Source organism: Eupeodes corollae, chromosome 1, assembly GCF_945859685.1.
Source record: "Eupeodes corollae chromosome 1, idEupCoro1.1, whole genome shotgun sequence".
Classification (NCBI taxonomy): domain Eukaryota; kingdom Metazoa; phylum Arthropoda; class Insecta; order Diptera; family Syrphidae; genus Eupeodes; species Eupeodes corollae.
Window position 1 is genome coordinate 161580977 of NC_079147.1, and position 23482 is coordinate 161604458.

General features: G+C 33.4%; 2 protein-coding genes across 2 annotated transcripts in view; both read right to left on the reverse strand.

The window, feature by feature from the left end:
* LOC129954073 (protein tipE) overlaps positions 1–23482 on the reverse strand; it is a 181265-nt gene that overhangs the window by 61832 nt on the left and 95951 nt on the right. The gene's annotated exons all lie outside the window — the stretch shown is intronic.
* LOC129954074 (GTP:AMP phosphotransferase AK3, mitochondrial) lies at positions 745–1877 on the reverse strand. The gene has a single exon (XM_056067728.1). The coding sequence runs from the start codon at positions 1600–1602 to the stop codon at positions 934–936; it is 669 nt and encodes a 222-aa protein (XP_055923703.1). The 5' UTR covers positions 1603–1877; the 3' UTR covers positions 745–933.

Genomic DNA, 23482 nt, shown 5'->3' on the forward strand with positions numbered 1-23482 from the left:
TTAATCCTTTTAAAAAAGTATTATTCTATTTCCGCAACAGAGAAACAGCTTATTTTCTCGATAGAATATTTAAATAATATTCCTGATAAAAAAGTGTAACAAAACGTAAACAAAGTAAAATAGTAAACAAACTTCTTAAAAATTAAGAAGAAGTAACATTTCGTTTAACAATGTTAACAAAAAAAAACACTGTGGCAACGCTGAATAAAAAGAATGAAACTATGAAAACAAAAACAAGTTTACTTAACGCTCCACTGATTGTATATCAAATAAGCTTTTATTAATCAATTTACCCCCGATATACCTACAACAAGAAAAAGCTCAAAAAAGCACATCGCTTCATCTTATCAATAAAAACAAAAACCACATAAAAACATTCTGTCGCAAGGTCAAAGTCGAATAATTTTAGTTGGCACGACGATAAACATGACTAAGGGCGGAAGGGGGAATCGAAAGGGAATGAGGGAATAAAACAAAATACGCACATATCGCATCGCTTCCTCAAAAGATACAAAAACCGTCATCTCAATCTCATCAATTGACAGCGAAATGGCAAGCGTTTCGTTTCGTTTCGCTCCCTACACTCATATCCATATGTTTGTTCGTAAACAACTTAGCAAGATTCAGTCGATCGGGCCGCCAGCGGGCGATTTGGAATAGGAAGCCATTAAAGGGCCAAACGCAAACGTGTACTCGATTAATTTGGTTTCCAATATTTAAATTAATCATTCAGAATAAAATCAATTAACAGAAAAATATAAACATTTATTTTCATTATGAACTATGGATGAGGTTACAACGTTTGCACTTGTAAGAGTATGATTATGAATTTATTTGTCTTTGTGTTTCACGACATTATAGTTGCAGGTTTTTAAACTTTTGAGGCATTTTTCGTTCGTTGTTGTTTTGCGACGCTGCTGACGCGCCGCATCGTTATTGCCTTTTAGCTACGACCGCTTCGGTCTTCTTGAGCAAATACTTTTCAATTCCTGGCCAAATTTCTGCCGTTGTTCGACCAGCAAACTTCGTCACCAAATTGTACTTCTCATAGAACTCCAGAACCGGCTTCATGGCCTCGTGATAGACCTCCAATCGCTTGCGCACTATTTCTGGTTTATCATCATCACGTTGCACCAAATCCTCTCCAGTCTCGTCATCCTTAAATGGTACTTTAGGACTGTTGAAACCCTCATTATAAACTCTACCAGACGGAAGATGTATCCAACGACCCTTGACCCGTTCGATTATCACATCTGTTGGTACATCTAAGTTAAGGACGGCATCAACAGGGTCCGTAGCTTGAAGACGTTCTGCCTGAGAAACTGTGCGTGGAAACCCATCCAACATCCATGACCTGTTGCCAGCTTCGATTATTCGCCCAGACACACACTTGATAATGAGTTCATCGGGAACCAGCTTGCCTTCATCCATGTACACCTTGGCCTTCTTGCCCAGCGCCGTTCCATTCGAAATATTCAACCGAAGGATGTCCCCCGGTGAGATATGCACGAAGCCAAACTTCTCAACAATACGCTTTGAAATTGTGCCCTTCCCCGAAGCGGGGGCTCCAAGAATAACCGCTCGGAAGATTTTCGATGACATATTTCCTCGTTGAAATAATAAATGAGTTTTGTTTATGTTTTGTTCTCAACTTGACGATAAAACGAACCACGAAACGTACACAAAACCGTCCCACCTGGCTTGAGGTGGTTACACAACTTTTATAGCAGCTGATGTAGTTTGCTATATCGAGCGAGATAGCTGGGAAATGTGTGGGAAGTGAGATGGATGAAGAAGAATCGCGATATGGGGTAAGAGATATTCGCACTCGCGACCGAGCACTTTCGTTCCCAAAGTTTGTATTCAAACTAAAAGCTGAAGTGCTGATACTGAACTTGGAACTTGGAGAGCAACAATGAGTCGAATGTATATGAAAAGCAGCGCAAATTCTGGTTTCTTTCCATTTCCAGGGCTGTATTTGTGAGATACAAAAAAATAATGGTTTACTTTTTTTAACATACAATTGTTCATATTGGAGGATGGTCAGTGAAGATAAGTGTGAATAGTGTAGATAGAAATCCGGTGATTGATTAGATTATATATCGAGCGACTTTTGATTACAAATGCGTGAGAAATGTGGAAGATAAGGCAGGAATCTCAGTGAATTTTAAACTCGATCTCCAGAGAATATTGGTAGTCCAGTTAATGAACGAAAAAAATTGCGTTCACCTAAAAAAACAGCACGTAATTTCCTTAAATGTCTAAAGAGTTATTTAACAAACTAAAACAAGTACAAACAAATAGTTTTCAAGATATACCCGAAAAACCGAAAAAACCGTGTGTTTCTCTTTACTGCCGCTAGAATTATTTTAAAAACTCTAACAGATACTAAAAAAAATCATGGAAGCTTTTTTAATAAAATTAAATGAGTTTTAATTTTGTGGAGTACAATTTTTTTGATACGACAAATAGTTTTTGAGATAAACGTGAAAAACTGAAACAATCTCCATGCTTCTCTTAACTGCCGCTAGAGCTCACGTTGGATTCCTCGGAATTTTTTTTTAAGGTCACCAGACATCCCTTAGTAAGTGTGCCAATTTTCAAAACTGTTAGATTTTTTTTTAGGTGAAAGCCTTTATTAACCAGACCAGTGATATAAGTCGATTTTGAAGTCTTACCTATGTAATACAGATTTAATACTCTGAATATAAATTTTAAATCTATCGAAGCAGCGACGTTCTTATTGTTGAATTTATTTCGAAATCTATACATTTTTGAACAAGAACATTACTTACTTTCGGAAATTTGTTTACAAAAAATAAAAACCTAAAAAAAAACATTACAAAAAGTTAATAAAAATTGATATTCACCTTAACTATCTTTTTAAAAAATAAATATATAGGCTTAAAGAAATTTCATTTTATAAAAAATATAGTTTTTGATATTCAGTTAAATTTTAATAAAAATACAGTAAGTTTTTTTCATAAATATTCAAATCTACAAAAAATAGTACGCGAAATTGGTAAATGGATTTATTAACTTCCTATATTAAGTTATTGTAATGGGTCCGATTTGTCAAATTGAAAATTTTGCCATTTCTCGACGTTTCAAGGTCCCTAGAGTCGATATAAAAGATGTTTAGAAATATGTGCGTGTGTACGTACGTTCGTACGTCAGTACGTCCGTACGTCCGTACGTTCGCGACGTTTTTTTCGTCGTCCATAGCTCAAGAACCAGAAGAGATAGCAACTTGGAATAAATTTTGTTATGCAGATAATAATGCAGAACTATGCAGAAAGGGGTTTTCAAGAAAATTGCGTGGGTGGTTTTTGTAAAATAGCAGTTTAAAAAAAGGTGACAGTTTTTGATAACACTTAATATCTTACGAATGAAAAACGCTACAGACTTGAATTAAATTGTATATTATATATTGTAACGTGATACCAAATCAGTATATTTTTGAAAAAAAATTTACGAATACAAAATGAGTTTATCTTCAAAACAGTTTTGTGCATCGAAAACAAAATATGTAGTAAAATTTTGAGAAAATCGAATTGACAGTATTTTTTATAAAAAATAAAAACCAAAAATAAACATTACTCAAAGTTGGTACAAATTGAATTTCGACGCAAATATCTTTTAAAAAAATTGAGATATTGGCTTTAAGTTAATTTTATCTTAAAAAAATATTGTTTACAACATTCAGTAAAACTTTGCAAAAAATCAAATTGACAGTTTTTTTACAAAAACCAAAAACTTAAAAGAAATTTTAACAAATGTTAGTAAAAATTGATTTTCGCTTCAAATATCTTTCAAAAATTTGAGAATATGGCATCGAACTAATTTTAAATTATAAGAAATGTTCTTTTTAACATCCAGAACAATTTTGAGAAAAATCGAACTGACATTTAAAAAAAAAAAAACCTAAAAAACACATTTCTCAAAGTTCTTAAAAATTGAATTTCGACTCAAATATCTTTTCAAAAATTTGAGATATTGGCGTTCGTCTAATTTTATCGTTTAAAAAAATTTTTTTTTCAACATTCAGTAAAATTTTGAGAAAAATCGAATTGACAGTTTTTTTTTTTACAAAAAAAAGGAACAAAAAACAATACTAAAACTTGATAAAATTTTACTTCTGACTAAAATAGCTTTTCAAAAATAAAAATATTGTTTTCAATTTTTGTTCTTACTTCACAGAAAATATTGTTTTCGATATTCAGTAGTTTTTTTCTATTTAAATCCAACAGTCCGTTAAAATCTACAAAAAAAGTACGCAAATTTCGTAAAAATTGATGTTCGGTTTTTGACAACTCTCAAATTAATTTCATTCATCTTTTCATTGGTAAAAATTTGTTTTCGAATAAAAATCTATTTAACAAAAATTTATTCAACCTAAAGTATTTCTTTATACGAAAAATATTGTTGATAATTTAAAAAAAAATTAAGAATAATTCAACTGACAACGTTTCTAACATAACACGAAAACCTATAAACTTTTAATCAAGACAAATCGACAGACGGGATGGGAAGTTGTCAGTGTGGGTCGCATCCCAGCCTCTTTTTTTTATTTGAAATGATTGCATTCTGTGCTTAATTTTGTTGTTAACGTAGGATATTGTTCTTAGAAAAATCTGATTTGTATTTGTGTCTATAAAATACAAATTTTCAAGAAATGCTACATCAATTGGTAGAATTTGGTTTTCGACTAAAAATCTCGGTAGCAAAAATTTAATTTTGAAATCATACTTTTTTATCATATGCAACATATGTTGGTATTTTTTACTTAATCCTTTAGAAAAATTTAAATTATAACTTATTTTAAAAAAACACGAAAACCTTCAAAAACAAAAAAAACTTATATGTAATGGTTTTCGACTCATACAAGGAAAACAAAGAAAGATGCCTTTTTTATCTCGCACAAAATATTGTTATGAATATTTTGTTAAGCCAAACAAATCGACAAAACGGAATGGAAAGTTATCAGCCTCTTTTACTTTTAAGTACTGGGGACCTACTATGTAACTCGAATCTACATCGAAAATTGTAATAGGTACTATGTATCTATTTGACTACTTTCTTTACAACGAGAATCGAATAGTTCTAGAAGTTCATCGGGAACTTATGAACTTTCGAATTAACGAGGAACTACGTAACTCGAAAGTAGAATTCAAAACAGGGCAAAATCGAAAATAATCACTCTACATCAAATGTGTTTGCGAGCGAAGTTTTTTTTGGCAAATTGTAAGTAAATGGTTAAATATGAGTTCCATCTACCACCGAATTACACCGGGGATTTGTAATTTTTTCAAAAATAGCGTTTGGACTTTCGTTTCTCTTCCTCATTCATTTCAAAATTCATTATCAGCGAGCACAGGACTCTTTCGATTAAAGTCAAATCCTTGGCAAGTATTTTTGACATGGTTTGCTGTGCAATTCTAGCGTTCTTGTAACCACTGATTTAGTTTTGGTAACCTTCTTCCAACATATTCAATGCTGCTGATAACTTAATGATAATCGGAACAGCATTTTGTCTTCTGCGAGTAGTCATGTAGGATGATATGGTGTTAAGTAAGAACATAAATCTGTATTTAGAAAGACTATAGCTCTTAACAAAACTAAAACAAAAGTATACATTTTTCATAAAGAATACGTTCAAATTATGTACAAACCTTTTCTTACTTTTGGAATTATCTCTTATTCTTCTGGGTTTAATTTGCTCGTACTGTTCCTAATTTCCCTGCAAATTGAACCAAATGCCAACGGTGTCCATTTGTAACAATTATTCGTGTTCAAAAATGTGATGTTTTTTTTTATTTTTTTTTTAAACTGTCTACTCAATACTCCTTCGAAAGTACAAATTTTTTTTGAAAAAAAGTTTTTTTTTAACCGGCATCCGATACTGCTTTCATAGGTAGTACGATTTGAAAGTAGAATCGGAAATGAGTTTCGAATAGAATCAAAAGTAGAATCGAGCTACATAGTAGTGCCCCTGTACTTATCTTGTCTCGTTTTTGAATAGAAAAATATCAATTTAAAATAATACCGTAGGATGGGGTGCTTATAATAGACTTTGTACGGGATTGGTCTAGTGTTGTACATATCCACGTCAGTTTAACAGCCTTTTCGTTTTCAGGCACATTAGTATTAGTATTTTTTTGGTAGTTTATTAATCATGATTAGCAAATATTGTAAGAACATAAATTCTTATTTATAATATAGCTTTAAAGTGTACATATAGTTACCAGCAGAATCTAATGTAAGCTAAGAACCGTTAGATTTTTGCAACAGTTTCTTACAGCCTGCGATTTGATTTCTGGGCCAAAAATACGATTTTATTACTTCCTGGCTGTCAATCAAAATGGTGATATCGACTTATTATAGCGCCATCATGTTTACCAAAAATGAAGAACTTGACCAATGATTGCAGATTTGGATTTGGTCCCGTTTTTTGGTAAGGATTTCGTTCATGACAAGAATCTATAGAAGTGGTGAGAGTACACCGCTTTAAGGCGTTTTTCTCTATACCACCTAGTTCAGTCTTGATAGAAACACATCTATCTGCACTGACAGTTAGGGGTCTGTTATGGCTTTCAATTCAGCCATAACATCCTATATGCTGGTCCAACAATGTCGGGATGGACTACCAAGTGTCAACATCAACCTCCGTGACACTCTTCTTTTGGGTTCCAGGTCATAGTGGCATTGATGGAAATGAACGGGCTGATGAGTTGGCTCGGCAAACATTGGCCCTTCATACCTCAACTGCGTGAAGGGTAAATATTTCTCAATTTTTCTGACAGAATCCAACCGCAGGTGTAACAGTCTAGCGGGCTGTACCATACCCAAAAATATATGGCCTAGTTCCCAATACTCACTTTCATAGCTGCCGAAACCAACATAAAATGGAAACTGTGATTCACTTTCTTTGCAAATGTCCTGCCCTGACTATTTCTAGAATGTAAAGCTTCTGAAAGGCAATCCTTAAAGATCTTGATGAATTGTCCAAAATGAAAATCAATTACCTGATTTCTTTTCTGAATGCGACGGAAAGCCTCTAGAGTCGTTAATTTTGTCAATATAATTCCTCATAAGTCATAATACTATATTTCTATCTTTTAATTTTTCAAAAAATAGGTCCAACATGTTTATGATACCAAATCGGCCGCATCAAGGGCTGCTTGTGACTGTCATAACTACCTAGTACCTACCTACAAACCTCAATCTTGATCGGTCTTTATTTTGTCATTCACAATGCACATGATATAGTTAGTAAAAGAATGTTCTACTTCGAGAGCCGTTAAGTCTTTTTTGACTGCATCGCTTTGTATATTGTTAAAAGTCCCTTTAGTTTCCAAAAACACATCCATTGTTTATTCATTATAACGAAGCAGTTTGATTTTAATGCTTTCGCCATTGTACACAACTTAAGGCGGTTCTTACACTTTTTCCTATAAAATAGACATGTTGTGTGGAATTTACAACTTCAGGCATATAATTGCATCTGATATGAAAGTCTTAAAGCCATTTGCAGTTCGACTTCATACTTTTGATTTAAATTTCAGCATAATTCCTTGTTAAACTTGCTATGGGCTATACATTAAATTACAGGAAGTGTTCCATTTTGCTTTCGGACATCGTCTATCGAGATGAGAGTCAGTTTATTGGAGTTTTTTTTACATATTTGGCAAATTACCAAAAAGCGTCAAGTATTCATTCATTGCCTACAATGGTCATTGCATACAGCTGTGGCTACACTAAATGCTACATGTATTATGATGTATTTTCAGGACACCAGGTTCCTCGATGGAATCGCTTTTACAAAACAGATGAAAGTTCGTTGGTGGTTTATTTTATTAAATTTGTATAAAAGGTATACAACAGAATAATCCTCAAAATTATAAATAATAGTTAAATTTGTTGTCAAGGATATTCAAACCATTGGAAAGTTTACTTAACTTACTTACTTACTTAAGGGTCATTAATAATTTTTTCTTTTCTTAACTCTCAAATAAAATAACTGAAAGAAATTGGCCTTTAATTTGTGTCATAATTTTTGGAAAAAAAAACTCCGTATCCCAATTAATAGATGGTATTATATACACAATTTTAATGACAATTTTATTACACAAATCGTAGTACCCTTGACGTGCGTAGGACTGTTATGCCAGAGGTTTCAATACTAAAATCAAAAACTATTACAAGTTTTTCTGTCTCATTCTTCAGCCAATCGTACAGTCATCACCTTGAAGAACCTTATTATATTTTTTTATTTGATCCTTTACATAAATCGAAATAAGCGATGATATTGTTGACAAAAACTTAAGTCTACTTTAAGATTTCTCTTCTGGTGCGGATGGTCTGCCTACAGTATTAATAAAAAGTGAGCGCTTGTTTCGTCTTTGCATTTCTCTCCCTATCTGCACAAGGCTTTGGAAAGAGTCCTTTATTTTTTCTGTTTATAAAAGAGGATCCAACAATAATGTTATGAATTAGGCATATAGCCAAACTGTCTCCAATTGCTTTTCAAAAGTATTATCTAGGACTCTCTCTATTTTCATTGTATACCTATTTTTTCATCCCAACAACAGGTGCCCAAAAACTTAACGAATTAGAGAAACGGAATGAAGTGGATGTAATCACTACAGACTTTAGTTCATAAAATCAGTCAACAAATTATTTATCTTAAACCTTAAGCCCTTGATTTCACACCCTTTTTTATTTTATTTTCAGATTGTATCTTGAGAACCACCGATAAAGAGTTGTTTTCAGGTTCTTTATCTCCGATCTTATTTATGGAAATTCAAAAGTCCCTCAAGGGAACCACTTTGGTCTTTTGTTATTTGTCTAAACTATCAACGACGTTATTAATATCATTGATATTTTAATAACCTTTATTAACACTAATGACATGAAAACAACAAAGGTTATTTCTACTTCACCTTTTAGACTTGGTGTGATACAAGTTTCTTACAATTCAATGCAGCTACGGACTGTCAGTTCCCTACTGAACTGACATTATGCACATTGTTATCATTCCTTCTGTCTGTTCTTTTCGCAAAAACAGGAGTTATTTGCAACAATTTGCCCATTTTGATTATATTATTAACGAGGCCAAGTCATCCCTTGGCTTCATAAAACGTTGGTCTAAAGAGTTCTCGAACCATTATGTCACTAAATCCTTACATACTACCTCTGTTAGACTTCTACTTCAACTTTCACTCTCAAAGAATTGAATCTTTACAACGCAGATTTCTTCGATTTGCACTCCGCGGTCTTCCTTAGAATGATAATCTATTCTTGTCACTTTATGAAGATCGTTAAAAACTTATTAATCTGCAAACCCTCCAAAAATACGTCAAAATTGCTGATATTCTCTTTCTTCACCAAATTATAGTGTTACCTGATTATCGGACTCACCATTTCCTCTAGAAAAGATTAATATTTAAACTAATCCGAGAAAAGTCAGACATGTCTTCTCTTTCACGTTCCCCATCAGCATACAAACTATTGCCTTTTTAAACCTATTACAAAAATGCTGCTCTTAACGCTAACAACCTGCATACTTCTTTTGACTTCCATATTGATGTTTTTTCCCTTAGAAACAATTTCTAAGACTGGTTTTAAGTTTATGCTCTAAAGTTTTTGATCATTAAAAACGAATGGGTGGCTTTCGAGATAAAGCCTAAGAATAACATAAAACTAAAAACAAAAGACTTAAGTTATTTTTTGTGTCTGTGCCATCTAAAGTATTTTTAACCCGTACTGCACCTTGTGTTGATTTCACGACTTCCCTAAGAGTAATTCTTGTCACGAAAAGTGCTTTCTCGAATTAGCCGTTCAGATTTGGCTTAAAACTGCAGGTCCCCTCCATCCCTCAAAAACATTACTCCCAAACCGGAATTGTTTCGAGTTGTAGGTCACTAGGGCCTATTTACATGACACAAATCAGATGCGGCCCTGTTTATAAGTATCTTTGCTTTGTGTACGTCAGAACAACAACGGACTCTCGTACTATGACGTCTGCAAGTAACACAATGGGATTCGTTTATAATTGAAAAGCATATGACGAGTGGTGCCACTGCAGTTGCATATCTGCTAGATAGACGGCTTGTGATGCATAGATACGCGCATTCGTATATGCTTTGCATTCTTGCTGTTGGTCGGGTAAAAATGTGGTTCTTTGGTGGTTTTGAAATAAAACAAAAATACATATTCAGGTATACAAATACATAGATACATATGCACACATTTACAAAAACATATGGTAAGTTTGGGTGAAGTTAAAGTCTTAGCATATATTTTGTTTGAAAAAAGCTTTTCTCGGAGCAAGTGGTGTGGAAATTGGGGAGTAAAGATACATGTATTCCTTTTTGGTGTTGCTTTGGTTTTTCTTTTAAGTGATGCAACCCCCGCAAAAAGAACTTTTTTAATTCAAATTGTGAATGTGCATAATCTGTATGAATTCTTGTAACATATCTATACCAACTGCAAACAGAAGATTGTGCATATACAGCGCGGTTCGTTTGAATAGATACATTAAGTTTTGTTGAAATAATATTTTATTTACTTGTTTTGTTTTGTATATTTTTAAAGTAATATTTTATTTTCATGTTGTAGGAGTATACTTGTAATCAATCTAGGCTCAACTTTCCATTACCGCAGCACGAATTTCGACTCGCGGTTTTTTTTATTCGATAGATATGTGCAAATAAATAATAACTAAGTTATCTATTTTGCGTTTTCAAAAGCATAGAACTGGAATTTTACATTGTTATATAGTTATATAATTGATTTATAAATATTGTTATACTTAAAATAGAGTACTAGAGTGTGGAGTCATACACATCTGTTCTACACTATAATAATTTTTCATTTTACTTAAGTTAGCTCTCTTCTACTTCTGATAACCAGCCAACTAAAAAAATGAGTCAACTGCTTGGATCTATGGAAACGTTTGCTCCTGGAGACGACTTCGAGGAATACATAGACAGGTTAGGAGAGTACTCGAATCGCAATGAAGTCCCCGAAGCAAAAATGACGTCCGTTTTCATAACCCTAATTGGTTCTGAAGCCTACATCTAAATACGAAGTCCTACGACGAGCTTGTGTCGTTGCTCCGTAAATTGTATGCACCAAAGAAATTTGCAATCGCAAAAAGATTTAAGTTTTATCAGATCAGTCAAAACGCAGGTGAGCCTTTAAAAGACTTTATAGTTGCGCTTAACCGTTTGTCACGTGACTGTAAATTTGTAGAGTTCCTAGATCAAATAATGAGAGACAAATTTATATTTGTGTAACAAGAAAATACACGAAAAATTTCTTTGATGACGCAAAGTTCGAATGTGTCTCAGACAAAGCTATACAATTGTTACTTATCGCAGAGGATCAACAAATTATAAAGCCTAACCACGTCAAAAGCAGAATAAATCAACATCAGTACAATTCTTGTCACAGTCAAAAGTCGAAGTCCCCGCATGGTACACAAAACTCAAATCGTAATAGTGATATGTCAAACCGCAAGTGCAAGCAATGTGGGAATCACCATAAGTACAAGTGTCCAACTAAAAAATAACATGCTACATGCTCAAGTCTCCAGGGTATATTGCAAAATTCTGCAATAGTTCACGTGGACGAAGACAAATAAGACGTATAAATGACGAAACCGATGATCAGAAGTCAACAATATTTTCAATTTGTCTGTCATAATTGAAGGCAGTAAGGTGCAGATGGAAGTGGACACTGGAGCATGTCAAGTTATTTAGTCATTTACTTCTTAAAAAATATTTATTTAATTTACAGGCAGTTGTTGGACTGTTTAGGTGTTTGCAAAGTCATACCCATATTGGGACATCCTTGGTTGAATAAACTTAGGTATACCAAATTAGAGAAGCAATTTTATATGTGGTAAATTGTCGGTTCCAAAGAGTTGTCAAGTAAGTCATATAAAGTCAAATTTAGAATCAACTAAATTTTTGAAAGGTAATGGTTGTCGGGTGTTTGAAAAAATTTAACGAATGATATCGAAGGTTACACTGCCGATTTATGAAAGTGTTAATTCGCATTATATGCCGCTTTTTCGCAGAGCATACACGGTTCCTTTCTAGTTAAGGTTGAAGTAGAATTAGACAGGTTATGTCAGCTAGGATTATTTGGTCTTGGTACAAAACCAGGTGGATCAATAAGAATTTGTGTGGATTTCAAGAAAACCATAAATATTTTGTGTCATAGAACTAACAGGTGCATTCCAACAGTTTGAGGTTACAACAGTTTCAAAAAAATATTTAGTAATAAATACGATAAAAGGTCCTTATGTATGTAAAAGGTTACCATCAGGTGTGTCTGCTGCACTAGCTACTTTCCAGAGCGTCATTGATCGTGTCATAAAAAATATAAAGAATGCTTTCGGGTACATTGACAATATAATCGTCATTGGTACCTCAAAAAAAGACTGTAAGAATCCATTTTACTGTTAAGTTATTTGAATTACAATACATAGTAAAACTAAGTTGTTAAACCATTTTTTTTCAGTTGAAAGTCTGACATTTACGAAAATGGATCGCTTAAGTATTTCACAACCCAACTATAAAAATTATGATTCTTCCACAGCCACATATCGTGCTTTAAGAGGACATTATGGCTTACATAATCGTCCAACTACGCAAGCGATTGGAAAAATTGTGAACAAATTTGAAAAGACTGGATTAGTTACAGTTTTTGTAAGACCTGTGCATCATAGTCTAGCTTGCACAACAACTGAAATCAGCTGACCATTCACAAAATCGGTGGTGGCCGACGATTTTTGATTTTTAATAAAAAAGAAATATCACGTTTACTATTGGAACTCCAAAAAGGATAACCTTGTATTTAATAGATGTAAACGATTTTAAACGATATATTAAAATATTAGTCATTTTTAGCAACTTACTAAGCTAAACAAATTATTTAGCTAATTTAAAACTATCTCTTAAAATGTTGCTAAAGTTAATACTTTAACTATAGCAATTTGTTAAACCCGTATTGCATATCTCATTATCCTAAACAAAATTTCTTGACAATTTTACTTGAAAGTGTTGATTTGGATGTTTTTTTTATCAGCTACAAATGTTTTCTTTTAAATTAAGAAATATTTTCGGAAAGACTAATATTTCGAAATATTTGAAGATGATAGACAACTTTACGCATTACAAAAATGTGTGTAAAAGACTGTTTGGTTGCAGCCTTCTGCTGTGTAGACGCATTTTAAGCTGTATTAAATGTATTTTTCAACTTAAGGCCCTGAAAACTTTTTCCCTTCAATAAACAAACCACAAGATTGATACAAAAATATAAGTAAGCTTCCTTTGATAACAAAAACGTGTTTCAAAATTTGTAAAACAACTCGTATCGTGCTTCATTTACTTAAAAAGTTTTATATCTTTTGGCTATACCTTATAGGAAAAAAGTTATGACCGACTGGCAAGCAGAAGGCTGAAAGTAAAACGTCTTGGACACATATTTTTAAAATCAGGGTATTTTTTCTGACTTTACTATGTATCACTCATGTGGTTATCATTTCCACCTCAAACATTTTCGTGTAGGTGACATCAACATAAAATTGGCAACTACCAGTTCATATCCTGTATGTTAATGACTAAAGCCTAGTACATACTTCCTCGTGAAGTGAACGTTCGCCAGTGGAGAAAGTGAACTTTTGACATTGCTCACTGGTACACACTTGTGAGTACACGTTGTGAACATGAACAAACCAAATGTCAAAGCTTCACCAACAGTTCCCGTACATTTTGCACGTGAATTGCCCGTGAACGAAAACTCTCAACTTTGTTCTCCAATCAGCTTCACGAGCAAGTTCACGGGTGAACCAAAAACTGAAATTTGTATGGGTTCACGAGATGGTTCACAAGTATGTACTAGGCTTAAGACGTTAAACGTGGGTTCAAATCGTATTACGATTATTTAAAATGTAATTTTTAGTTTTGTATTGTTTCGCATTTTAGTTAGAACTATTACATTTAAGTCTGGCTTAGGGCCAGTTATAGCTATCATTTGTTTTCATCATTGAACATTTTGTTCTGAAATTTAGAAGAAAATTGTTTTGTATTAAAATGAAGCTAATGAGCTGTAGATGTTTTCTAAAAAAGAAGGATAATTTTTAATTTTTAAATGATGAAATCTTTTTCAATGAACAGATGATGAATTGTTCCATTTTCTTTGTATTATCACCTGTCAGTTTTACTTACAATTGACAAGTCTAACCTCAAATGCTTGGTTGCAATCGGGAAATGTTTAATTACAATTGGTTAATTTATTCCCAATGACAGAAATGTTCAATCATAGCCAAAAAATAAATAAATAAATTGGGTGGCGCAACAGTCCGTTGGGAACCAGGGCCTATTGACTTACAACTCTCAACCATTCCTGTGTGCGAGTAATGTTGTCAGGAATGGAAGGGACCTACAATTTTAGGCCGAATCCGAACGGCTAATTTGAGAAAGCACTTTTTCATGACAAGAATTACTTTTGAAGGATTTGTTAATTCCTTGCATGACAGTCCAACGCACTAAACATCATGCCACAGGTACTACATAGCCAAAAAAAACTGCCAAAAAAATTATAATGATTGGTTTCAATGATAAAAACCAATCAAAGCTAATAACTGGGTCATTAGTTAGTGAATAGTTGTTTGCCATTTTATCACTATTTTGCTTTGAGTTAGCTTTAATAAGTTTATGCAATCAGAAAGTTGATTAGCAGCTGTCTTTTGTGTGTTTGAATGGGTTGTCAACGGCTTTAGATCTGTTAACACTTTTCTTAAGGTTAATAATAAAACAATTCCCAAATTGAACAAGAAAAAAATGGTTAAATTTTGAAACATCTAATTCTAAAAATACGGAAGTTTTCCATTTTAATTATATCATTAAAACTATCTCACTTCAGAGCAGGTTCGTAAGACCTTACTGTCTTTTAATTTGTGTTAGTAAAATGAAAGCTTCAGAGCTATGATTTAAGTACACAAAAATGAAATGCCTTTTCAAATGACCCGGACTGTTTGTTTTTTTGTGATATACAAGAATGTATGTACACATGTATCAAGAAATAAAGAAAGGGAATACACAAAAAAATATTATGAACAACTTTTAATATATTTTCTTGTATTCAAGAAGTTGTTGTTTAAAAAAAAAAATGTATATTGAGGTATGATATTATTGCTATTGTTACAAATAACATACAACGTACTTTTAAATTCATACATAGGTAACATTTCAATTAAGAACAATGTTTTAATTTATAGTTCACCTAAATGTTTATAAAAGACGATAACAAATACAATTGATTTCAATTAAAAACCAATTGTAATGCAATGATTAAGTTCAGGAAACGAACTTAACAAAACTTGTAGTGTGAAATATTTACTTAGCCGGTGCAGTTCTGTCACAAAAGGACCTAACTGAATTAATTAATTTGTCGACTAATTGACAGTACAATGTCAACTTATCTGTAAGATATGGTCCGAAGAGAGCATGCTCGACGAATGGAACCTAAGTAATGTTTGCCCGAAACTGGAAAAAGGAGATCCTCTAAACTGCACTAACTATAGAGGCTACTTAACATCGCTTGTAAAAATCTTCTCTGCCGTAATATGCGAACGTATAAAGCCCATCGACAATAACCTGATAGGTCCTTATCAGTGCGGTTAGACCATAAAGCATGGAAATAACTTTACAGAGCTTCGCGATGTCAAAAAGGGCTTTAGACAAGGTGGATCACTGCCATATGATTTCTTTAACATCATTGAAATAAATGCAGCAAAAATGGGTTTAATAGTTAATAAGGGCAAAGCAAAGTCCGTCATCAAGAAAGGAGCTACAACACCGTCGTCGTCTCGGTAAAAACGTCATAATTGACAAACGTAACTTTGAGGTAGTTAGGGACTTTGTCTACCTGGGCTCCACTGTGGACACAGAAAACAACATCAGCGCTGAGATCAAAGAAAGAAATACTCTTGCTAACCACTTTTTCTTTGGGCTAAGAAGTACGGCAATTTTGAACGACGAGCTGTATGGGTATCCGAACTCCTTCATTTAAAGTACAAAGCAAAAAAGGATTTAAGAGGCCTTGTAACAAAAAACGCATTTTTCAAATTGAGGAAATTCTGAAAAACACTATTTTGCAAAATAGAATATCGCAATGTTGAACTTTAAAATAAGAATTTATATCAGCTCTCTTAGTAGGAAAATAATTGTGTTTTGAAGTTTCCGTTAAAGATTTAAACTAAGTCGGATATTTTCATCACTTAAGTGGTATCAAACAATGAACAAAAAGTTAGTATACTTTTGATTTCCTCAAAAAAGGCTAAATAAAATAAATAAATTAGGTGTCGCAACAATCCTTTGAGCACTAGGGCTTAGTGACTTATAACACTCAACTATTCCTGTGTGCGAGTACCTACTGTTGTCAGGGATGGAGGGGACCTACAGTTTTAATCCAAATCCAAACAGCTCATTTGAGAAAGCATACCAAGAATTACTCTTGGAGAATTTTTACAAAAAGCTTTAAACTATCGCCACGGTTACGTTCTAAACGGCTAAAAGTCTTTTGAATTAGTTAAAACTGAAATTGAAAAAAAAAAAACATTTTAAAACATTATATGCCTTTGTGCCACCTTCAAAAATTGAAATTCATCGAATTTATTATCATTCAAATTTGCATTGCCTCTGTAGGTATTTATGTTCATGTGCAAGGCCATTTATTTCAATATCCAATACGCAGACTTTTTGCCTCTAAAGAAACCAACATTTTAAAATACCTAAACTGGTTTCCGTCCAGTGATAATGTTAAACAAAATCATTATGATCTTATATATCCGCTATATTTTTATCATTTCAACGATTTTCATAAATTGTTTAGTTTAATGAACCTAAAGTATAAAAACATAAAAATGTGATGTTCTTAAATTTTTATATAAGAAGAATCTATTACACTGAATTGTTTCCTATATCTAGATGTAACTGTATTTACATTTCTTAATTAAAAAAGAATACACGACTGGACCGCACAAACTTGCTCCTCTATGCAAAGAGTCTGTTTAAAAAAGTACCTAATTAAGATTCAAAAATATACCTGTGAAATAAGTTTGTCTTCAAAAATATAAATGCCATTTGATTGGTCAAAAAAAACCGCTCGATTTATCCCAAGACACAGCTTATCCTAGGACATTTCATCCCGGAATTGAAAAATACTTGTAAGCATACTTAACGAAAACAATTGTTTTGTGTATTCATCTAGTTCGTTCAAAGCTTTTTCCTTTGGATAGCTTTATTTTAATCTCATATTAGAAGAACCAGGATGGAAAACAAATAATCTGAAGATAAGAAAGAGGCAGAAGATGTGTGTTTAAATTGTAAAGCGATCGCCTATTGGTTGTGTAGTTCTTTAGGTGTCTAAAACGGATAAAGAATAGTTTTCGTGTGCAGCTTTATGCAGATAGATAGATAGACATGTTTATGATGATAATGAAGAATTGTTATTGAAAGGTAGAAAGTACTGTTTTCGGGCCAAAAATGGAATTATTACGTTCAGCTTACTTTTTTGTTAATGTTGTTATGAACAGGTTCAAGAAATTGCTATTCATGTGTTGTTTACAGTCAGGCTCTTGGGCGTTTTGGATTTTAGCTATGAAGTGACACGTAAGCAGTAGTCGTAGAGGTTGTACGTAATACCTTTAAAGGTATATTGGGTATACGTTGCACGTTTTACTAGTTATATAAATACATAAGTGCGCTCTTTTGGGCTCATGTACATTGTACATTGATATTGGAGGTTACATTTAATACAAGTAAAATAATTTAAAAAAAAAAACTAATTTAAGATTCAAAATTTTACCTACAAAATAAGTTTTTCTTCAAAAATTTAAATGCCATTTTATAAATCAAAATTTTTTTTCGAAAATCATAAGAGCGTTTTTTTAAATTAATCTAATATATACAATTCAAATATATACAAATCTGTCACAGTGTTAGTTGCCATACTTCTCCGAAATGGCATATACATTTGGTGGGCCTGAGAATAGGTTTTTATCTATTTTTTATATTTCTTTTTTACGTTCTATGGTTTGATTGTATCAACATCGCATACGGTGCAACGATCTTACGATAGTATTCATTGACTCTATGCACAATGAAGCATTGATTGCTATCAAGGATATTTGCGTTATCATTGCTAACTTACCTCTCAGTCATTTCGGTTTACATTCATCAAATCGAAACGCATCTGATTTAAAAGACTCTGAATTGAATCGTAAGCTACAATACATACTGTAGAAATGACAGCGATTGTTTCTCGCAATGTCCCCCTAATGAATCAAGAACAAAGAACCATTTATGATCACATCATACTCGCCGTTTCGGCTGGACAAGGTGGATTATTTTTTTTTTAATGCACCAGGTGGAACTGGCAAGACACTGCCACTAAATATTCAAAATAACCTTTGGCCACAGTGCTGAAACAGTGTATAATTATCATCTGGGATGAATGCACTATGGCACACAATCACAAACATTGGCTTGAGGAGTTGGGCAGGACATTGAAAGATATAAAAGACAACGACAGACTATTTGGCAGCACCCTTTTTTCAGTTGATTTCCGCGTTCAACATACGCTGATGAGATCAAGGCGTGTGTGAAAATCATCGCCACTGTAGCGTAATATTGAAACAGTACAACTAAAAGTAAGTATAAGTGTTCAAATTCTTCAAGATCCATCCACTGAAACATTCTCAAAACAACTATACGATATAGGCGAAGCACGGAAAGTTACTATAGATGAAACTGGATGCATAAAATTACCGGTCGATTTCTGCAGGATTATTGATGCACAAGATGCTCTCATTGACCAGATATTTTCCGATGTGCACAGACAATATACAAATCATGAGTGGCTGACAGAAAGAACAATTTTAGCAACAAAAATTGTGGATTTCAACGAATAAAATCTCAAGATAGAACATTTGTTTCCAGGAGCCTTGGTGTCATACAAATATCGATTTAGTTTGTGATGCTACCGAAGCTGTAAATTATCCAACTAAGTTTTTGACATCATTGGATTTACCAGGCATGCCATGGCATAATTTACAACTGAAGGTTGGATCTCTCGTAATTTGAACCCGCCACGATTGTGCAACGAGAAGCGATTATTAATTAGATAGCTAGTTTTTCATATATAAAATTTTTCAATTTCGTTCTAAAAATATTTTTGGTATGTAGTGGCTTAGTGATTGTTAATATACGCTCTACATTTGAATTTCGTAAAAAAATGTTGAACCATTTTTGAGATATAAAATTTTGAAAACAAATTCAATGCTTTTTTTGATAATCAAATATTGTTAAGGCAATATAAGAACTTGTAAAAAAAATGATTGAAATCGGTTCATAAGTTGCTTAGAAAATTAAAAAAACAAAAAACGTTTCTCCGGAAAGGTACCCGGAGCAATACAATAATATTTTTTTCCTTCTAAAAGAAGCCAAGTTAAGAAAAGAAATTTTAGGGAAAATTCTAACTAACGCCTAACGCGAATCTGATCAAGACCTTAAATTCCAAGTTTTTAACTCAATCGACCCAATGGTTAAGGCTGTAGGAGCCTGGACAGACAGACAGGACAGACGGACGGAATCGCGGGACCCACTTTGTTCGACTTCTCTACAATCTTAATATCATGTTTGATTAAAATCTCGAGTTCGAAATTTTGCACGAATGCAAAAGTTGCCATATAGTTCCTATATGTCGCAAGTAAAATTGTATTTATAAATGATGAGGTATATACATTATACATATGTATATGCAATAGGTATGTTCTATGTAAACTGAATTAATTAGTGACTGACTGTGAGTACCTTTAAATAAAATATTTTTTATATCACATAACTTATTTATTTAAATCCCAAAGTATACTTTTGTGTATATTTTACCTATAAATATGTCTATGGTAATAATGCACAAGTTTGAATCTTCTTTTTTAAATTTATTTTTCACAACAGTTATAGAAAATTTGTATTCAATAAATAATTCAACTCACGTGTGTTATGTATTTTGTTAAAAAAGAACTATTTCTTTATGTCATTGATTTCGGTATCGAAATTTTTTACTCACCTGGAATTGAAAAAAAGAATTAAAGTTAAATAAGATTATTATTTTGTGGTTATGGTAACATAAGAATTTATTTATAATTAATTAAAAACGATATTCAATTGAACTTACACACATTTTGTATGAGAAGAAGCTTTGCAAATTGCGTGTAATAAATTTTTAATTTGATCAAAGTAAAGGGTGTTTTTAGAGACGTGTGTTGTACAAGAAGAAATAAAACGCATATAATTGTATGTTCTTGCCAAGAACATACTTACTTACTTACTCAAGGTGGTGCTATAGTCCTCTATGAACTAGGGCCTCACCTAACAAACTTCTCTACCTTTTTTTTGTTATAATAAGCGCACACTCAAGGAGATAATACTTCCCTTATTATGTAGACACAGTATGAGTACTAGGTTTTGAATTCCTTAATATTGGAATGGCTGGGAAAGACAGAGTGTGGTAAGTCATTCCACATTCGCGTAGTACGATGTTGATGAGTATTACTAGAAAAGCGAGTATTACGGTTGAACTGTTTAAAGGGAGGTATACAGCTGGCTATTTCTCTTGAGCATAAATCGTTAAAATAACTGTACAAAAGCGTTAGACAAGAAACATTTCGACGATGTCCAAGCGACGTAAATGATCTAATGATGGTAATATCACCAATCCATCCAAATGTTCTACGTTCAATACTGTCCAAGAGGCTTAAGTAAGTTGCAGGAGCAGCAGCCCAGATATGGCAGTTATACTCAAGCTTTGGACGTATATAAGTCTTGTAGATACCATCCAGATCAGAGAGGGAGAAAAACTTCTTACATCGCCTTAGAAAACCGAACCATCTTGCTCCATTTTTGGCGCTTTGGCGTATTTGAACGTTCCACAAAAGGTGGTTGGTGCTACACATACCGAGAATACCGAGATGTTCAGTCTCCTCGATGCAAGTGCCATTTATGGATAATGGCAAGGGGGTATATTTCGCTTTAAAGATACAAGACAGCATTGAATTTTCGAAGTATTAAGTTCCACGCGGTTTTTTTTCCCCATTGTACAATGCTGTTAAGGTCTGAATTTAATGAGCTTATCATATATTGTCGTTGCAGTTCCACATTCGAAGAAGAGGAATGTAAATCTGAAAACGGTTATGAAAAGCTTAGAGACTATCGTCAGCGAAACAATTTATTGGATTAGAAGTTGCAGAGTGTTGGAGATAGAACAGGGCCCTGGGGCACACCACCATTTATTTTGTTGTTTTCAGACTTGAATCTATTTAATACAACTTGTATTGAACGATTCGAAATGTAATTACTAATCCAATGAAGGTCGGATGCTTGAAAACCGTAAGCACACATTTTCGATAAGAGAGTTTGATGCCAAATGAATGCTTTTGAAATATCAAGTGCAATAATCTTACTTTCTCCAAAACGATGTAAAGATTTGTTCCAATGTTCGATGAGATGAACCTTAAGATCACCACTGGACCATTAAGGTCATTAAGAAGCTTTCGATTTTCGAGATATTTCTTGAGCTGATAACTAAATCAGCGTTTCCATGACCTTGGAAAGAAGGGACGTGCATAAGTGCAATCGGTCGGTATTTAGACGGAGGAAGATTCGCCTTTTTCGGGAATATGCTATGGAAAATGCACTCTTTGTGCAGCGTTGAGTGGGGCCGAACTGCCTTGCAAAGAGATTTGCTTTCTCTACAGAGCTAACAAATGGAGTGCCATTGACAACGGGCGAAGGAACCGAGGAAGAATTCCTTCCTCCATGCTTCTGTACCGTATAGCAGGACGGCAATGATGAGCAAAGCAACACTTTGGCCCCTAGAGAGAAAGCTTTACTACTCAATTTCTTTCTAAGCCTAAAGAAACCGCAGTTATGAAGAGTAAAAAATTGCCCATCGGTGTTTAATAACATAGTCTTGTAGGTCACACCACATGCCAATAAGACGCGAGATAATGCACTCACCAGTTTCATGCGTTGGCTGCATGACATTTGTTTCCCATTGACTTGAAATAGCGATTGGGCACATTTGTAAATTCTACACAAGTAAGATTTTGTGAGATCGCAAACCAAGATCCTTTCGAAAAATCTTCCAGCACAGCTCCGATTGGTGAACGCGGTGGCGAATGGGCTCATTTCAGTCTTCTTCGTAAATCAGGTACAAAAAGTTCGATTGAAAATTACAGACCAATTGCAAAACTGCAGTTAATTCCTAAGGTTTTCGAAGCTACTACAAATTTATCAATATTTTCAAGTTTGTATCTACCACCGATGGAAATGCGTTCTCAAGTCGACACTATTTACACTGATTTTTCAAAGGTTAGATTATATGATCCACAGAACCAATAGCGTGTTATATAGGTGTTGTAAGACGACGCTGAGTCTTTCAAAGGAAAAAGTATTGCCCCATTGAAAACAACACTATTAAATTTATTTTCTCAATCTTTAATAAAGGGTGTTTTTTTAAAGTTATAGGAAAGTTTAAAAAAAAACACATAAAATTCAGAAAAATTCATGAAATCTTTATTTGAATTGATAATACGGTCCATATAATTTAATGTTTGAAAATTATTTCATGCAAATGTTGACGTTGACTGTGTATCAAATGGTCCATCCGCTTATTCCAATTTTGACATACTCTTTCCAACATTTCGGCCGGCATCTCACGAATAAATGTTTCAATGTTGTCTTTCAATGCGTCAATTGAAAAGGGGTTGTCTGTATAGACATGAACTTTAACATAGCCCCACAAAATAGTCTAAAGGCGTTTAATCACACGATCTAGGCGGCCAATTGACCGGTCCCGAATCTGAAATAAAATGTTCACCGAACTCGCCTCTCAATAAGTCCATTGTCCTTGCAAGTCAAGCTCTTGCATTTTGGGCAAAAAAAAGTTGAATAAGTTCGTTCGCTTTCAGTTCTTGCACCACCTGTATTTTGAAGGCATCACACGTAAATTCATCCACAAAATTTTCCACGTTGTTGAGTAACAGAGGCCCAATCGCTGCGAACGGCGCCGAATCAATAATTGATAGTCACCATAAACACTGGCCAATAAAGCTGCGATATTTTCTTCACACTCTACGTAAACGTGTTGGTGGTTTAATTTCCAACAATGTAAATTTATTTATTTATTCAGCTTAATACAAGCTATCATAACTTAACTTAACTTAACACTAGCTTAACATTTTTTTTTTGCAGTTCTTGTTATCAGTTTTCAACATTAATTCATTCACACATAAAAGCTCTTTAATGTACAAGAACTAACAATTTTGATTTTATTTGACTTAAAATTACAAGGGACGGGGAATTCGGACTCAAAAAGGGAAAAAGTAAAGGGTATCTTTCAGATG